The sequence below is a fragment of the Stegastes partitus genome, unplaced genomic scaffold (genome assembly GCF_000690725.1).
Source record: "Stegastes partitus isolate 25-593 unplaced genomic scaffold, Stegastes_partitus-1.0.2 Scaffold1198, whole genome shotgun sequence".
Classification (NCBI taxonomy): domain Eukaryota; kingdom Metazoa; phylum Chordata; class Actinopteri; family Pomacentridae; genus Stegastes; species Stegastes partitus.
In genome coordinates this window covers 166251-170919 of record NW_007578929.1, presented here as the reverse complement: position 1 = coordinate 170919, position 4669 = coordinate 166251, and the positions used below count along the sequence as shown (strand labels likewise).

Sequence of the window (4669 nt, the reverse complement as noted above, 5' to 3'; positions counted from 1 at the left end):
TTTAAAAATTCTCCAAAAATAAACCAGATTCTCTCTGAGAAACTGAGCAGCTATCAACAGTCATGAGACAACAATTCAAGGACTTTCTGGGTGAACTGCAGGCCATGTTTACACAGAGCAGACAGGAGGCACGCTGGGAAACAAACCAATCCAACCTTCTGACCCTCTTTAAAAAGTCAAGAAACAAGATTTCTTCTTTTTTTTTTTTAAAGGCCAAAAATCCTACCTGTCAGACAGCAGCATAGTGTGTAACACATTAGAGTCATGTGCAACCTTCCTGTAGGTCACCACTGCTTTGGTCTCAACATTGTACACATAGAGACCGCTGCCCACAGCTGCAAGGATGAGCTGCAAACACACAAACATAGAGTTTTGTGTATGTATCACAATAAAACAACAATAGCTACATCCACCCATTCTGTCTTATTCTGTCCTCACCTTTCCGTTGGTGGTCAGATGCTGAATGGACATCTCGCTGGGTTTGGGGGCACCCATTCGTATTTCAGTCTGGGTACTGGCTTGTGACTCCTCCCACAGGATGTGTTGGTAGGCCAGGATGTTCCACTCAATCGCATCCCACAAGACTAACTCGCCCGCATGGGAACCGCTGGCAAAGAGCCTGTCTGAGGAACCAGAAAGCAGAACACATGAACCAGGATACTGTCTTGGTATGTCAAAAATGGAACACTAGTCCCTTTTAATGCTTCAGAGTTTATTCAAACAGACCATTGATGTTAATAAGAGCTCGAATCTGGTCCTGGTGGTCGGACAAACGGCGGATCTCAGCCACTGACACGGAAGAATCACAGACGGTCAGCCTGTAGATCACTGACAAGAGGAAGAAATAAGCATTCTTTTATTCCTCTGAACTCCAAGCAGTGTCTGGGTGTGTTTTGCCCCTCTAACATTTTTACTCAGTGTGAGAACTCAAAAATGGCTCCTATGTAATGTAACACAGTTAATATCCTATAAATCTTAAATGAATTTGATTATTTTCCAAAAATGCAAAAACCAAATCTCAATGAACATGTCAGACATTTTTCCAAGAGCCCACAGTACTTATCAATACTGAAAAACGGTTGACCCTACATACCAAATTATTTATTTTTTATAAAGTCCCTTAACTTTTATCACTGTTGGTCACAGCAGAGTCACTAATCGCTTCCCAGTTGCACTGAGGAGTGCAGAATTTGTAGTTTTTGACATTATCTGCTGCATGTAATTGGTTTATTTTGGCATCTTTTAAGGGGGGCATGTAGAATAAAGGGATTTTGATGTCATGATATTAAGCTTAGATCTGAATATTTTCGGTTCAGCAATGCAGTTTGCTCTAAATTATATTTTGTCTTCTGATAAAACCAAAGTCTTTCTCCTACCTATCTCTTTATCCATAGCAGCTGCTATGCAGTTCTTTGGCAGCTCTATCAAAGCAGTTATTCCTGCAAAATACAACACATCATAACATTAATCAGTTTATTTGCAAACAACAGCATCAGGGGTGAGCACAGTTGATGCAACAACTGACAGTGTTTTTTGATGATTCTGTCTCACCAGTGTCGCTGTGGTTCTGTCTGTGACACTGCAGCTGAAAGTCTTTGTTCCACACACACAGTTCTTCCCCACCGGAGACCCACACACACAGCCGCTCCAGGACCAGCAAACACTGAGAGAGACGCGCAAGAGATTCAGCACATGAAACGCATGCCATTTTTGATGTGGACACGCACGCATGCACACAAAATAGCAAAGACAAGAAATCAAATACAATTAGCCTATAGATGTTGCAATTAACCTTAATCTGCAACCAAGAGGAGGCAATTACCATTTTCTATCTCAAATTATAACTGGCGTAACAACCTTTAGTGTCAAGCATTTTAATTAGTATGTTTCATATCCTGCCAACACTAACTTAATTGCACAGAGTCAGATGACTGGAAAACCCAAGAAACTCTAATGTGAAGGAACAACATTTACTCAGTATCTTCTGTATTAATTAATGGAACATTTCTGCAGGTATGGTCACTATCAGGAAATTGTTACCTGTTAAACGACTCTCAATTTATGGGTGGCCCTTTTCAATCATGATTTAAACATTTGACTGGATGATAAGCAGTATTTCAGACTGGATGTTGTCAGGAAACACTGGCATAACTATACCAACCAGAAACATGGACTGGATTGTGCACAAAATAGAAATCACATAAACAGCAGGTTTGTAAGTTGCAGGTATAACAGAGCACCATCACAGATGATGATATTTAACAATTCAGTCTGTATATTAAACAAATTAAACAAACCTTATTGGGAGTTTTTTCTGATTTTGATAGTAGCTTTGAATTGTATATAAATAAAGTCGGATTTACTGCACAGCCGTCGTCTTTAACTTGTGTGTTAGGTGAGTCTGTCAGATGCTGTCTCAGTTATTAAATCAGGATTTTAAAAGTGCAGAGCAGCAGCATGGAGGTGACTGCTGGTTGACATGTAGTCTTAATAAGCTGGGTTTCAGTGACTATTTTATAGTTCTTATGTCATCTGACAACAGAAACAGGTACATATAGAAATGAGAACAGATTTTTTGGCAATCTGGCTATATTAAAAGAGAGACAGAGAAGCAAACAGATGTAAAGGGCCTGTGTGTTTTCTCTTCACGTGTTGATGCATAAGACTTGTGCAGGTGTGGTCTGCCATTGAAACAATGCACAGTGTACAAAGTATTGTTTTTTTTTAGATATCATTTGAAGCACTGCCATAATTCTGAAGCCACAGGTCTTCAGAAGTTATTACACTGAACTGAACCATACTTGGTGTCGCCAGTCTTATCTAAGAGAACAGCTGACCAATGACTAGAGTCAAAAACAACTAATGGTGAAATGAAAGAAAAGCATTTTCTACAATGAATTGACACTTTTGAGGAAAAAATAAATAAAAGCATGCGTCTGATTAAAATATTGATGCTGATGCATTTTCAGCAACAACGTCTTTGATCATGTTGAATACTGGCAGCAGCTCTAAAGAGAACGTTCTTTTTTTTAACCCATTCAGCCACAACGTCCTGCTCTCTGTCTCGCTCTTGATACGACCTCGCCTGATCTGTCTGAAAAGCCCCGTGATTGGCCATTAGAGTTCTTCTAAAGCCTGGAAACAGAGTCAAGAGAAATGCAGACATCTAGTTTCCTCCCAAACCGCTTTGATTACACACTGAAAATGACTGCCTACTCCAGCTTTAAGTCTGGCTACTAATAATGTTTCTGCTTCTGTTCAGAATAGTACAAAATACTGCAGATATTTGCAATTTAGCTTTTGTAATTTTACATGATTTGTGAATTGCAGTGAGCTTTATCTGGCTTGCTCTGAGATGATGAGTGATGTTGAGAAAGGAGCAATATGAGCAAACAGGTTGGTGTCACACTGATTCTCTGCCAGCTGACAACGTATCAGCAGCAGGTAGTGGAGAGACTCTAACAAACTCGAATTTCATCTTTTTTAAAGCTTTTAAGTGTTGATGCACAGAGTACAGCACCTTTTACATTTGGATTCAGCAAGCACATTCATTGCTCAGGTTATTGAAAAGTGTTGTTGAGCCAATTTCTTGCATACATAGTTTTTACACCAATACTATGAAAAAATAATAATATAAGCTGCTCGGGAGGTGTTTTAACACACATTTCTGACATTTCACAACTCTACTTGGTATCTATGTGCACAGCGATATGACTCAAGCAGTGTCTCATTAACACTGTAATACTGGCATTTTTCAAGCATGTTGGAAAGAGGTTTCAAAGAGGCTCAGTTACCTTTACAGAAGACTGAAGATCTGAAATGGTCTGAACCCTGTTGCCTGTGTCAGGGTCCCACAGCTGACAAATACAACTAAGGAAATTACAAATACAACAATTACAGTACATATGGATGGTATGGTGTTTGTGTGTGTGCGTGTGTATGCATCTGTTGTGCGTTTGGCACTGCTTGAGGATACACTGAGGCTTCGGTCTGAGGAGGCGGTGATGAGCGAGGTGTGCGATGTGACTTCATTGTTACAGGTGAAGGTGGTTATGGCTGTTATTTGCTGGGAATGGCCCCTCAGCTCCTGCAGCCTCTCACCAGTCTACCAGTCACACATACACACACACAAACAAACACACAAAATAAAATGCATTTAGCCCCACTGTGTTGTGTGAAATTTCACTATTACACACAAATAATGTTGCAACATATTACCTCAACGTTCCACACCAAAATAAGGCCGTCATCTCCTGCTGAGGCACATCTGGAAAACATAACAAGAAAGGCAAGATTTGTTCTAGAAATCAGGTGCATATATAACTTGAAGAAACTTTTAAGGGTAACAATTGTATTACATCAGTACTACAGAGGACCCAGTCACAATAAATCGGTGCCAAATCTTGTTGAGGGTAAAACATGTGGTAGAAAGTGAAAGAGTGACACTACATCACCCTTGTAGCTTGTTTAAGTACAACACAGTCGATGACAACTAGAAAAAAGTCGCAAATTTGGACATCAGTGTTGCCTATATAGGCCTGGGCAATATATCAGTGGTGATGTGTACTGACAAGAGACACTTCTTCAACATAACAGGAAAGTTGTTTGATGGTTTGCATTAGATGCACATATCAAGAACGTTGCATGCTTCTTCCCTGGTTCATGAACA

The 4669-nt window shown here is 39.9% G+C and overlaps 1 protein-coding gene across 1 annotated transcript in view; it reads right to left on the bottom strand.

Moving 5' to 3' along the window:
- The window catches only part of wdr41 (WD repeat domain 41), a 20679-nt gene that overhangs the window by 7829 nt on the left and 8181 nt on the right, over positions 1-4669 (bottom strand). The window contains exons 4-11 of the mRNA XM_008297203.1: positions 4219-4267; positions 3977-4105; positions 3795-3857; positions 1552-1663; positions 1377-1439; positions 727-828; positions 439-623; positions 227-348 (exon numbers count right to left, since the gene is read on the bottom strand). Of these exons, the coding sequence (XP_008295425.1) occupies positions 227-348; positions 439-623; positions 727-828; positions 1377-1439; positions 1552-1663; positions 3795-3857; positions 3977-4105; positions 4219-4267 (825 nt within the window). The remainder of the gene's footprint in view (positions 1-226; positions 349-438; positions 624-726; positions 829-1376; positions 1440-1551; positions 1664-3794; positions 3858-3976; positions 4106-4218; positions 4268-4669) is intronic.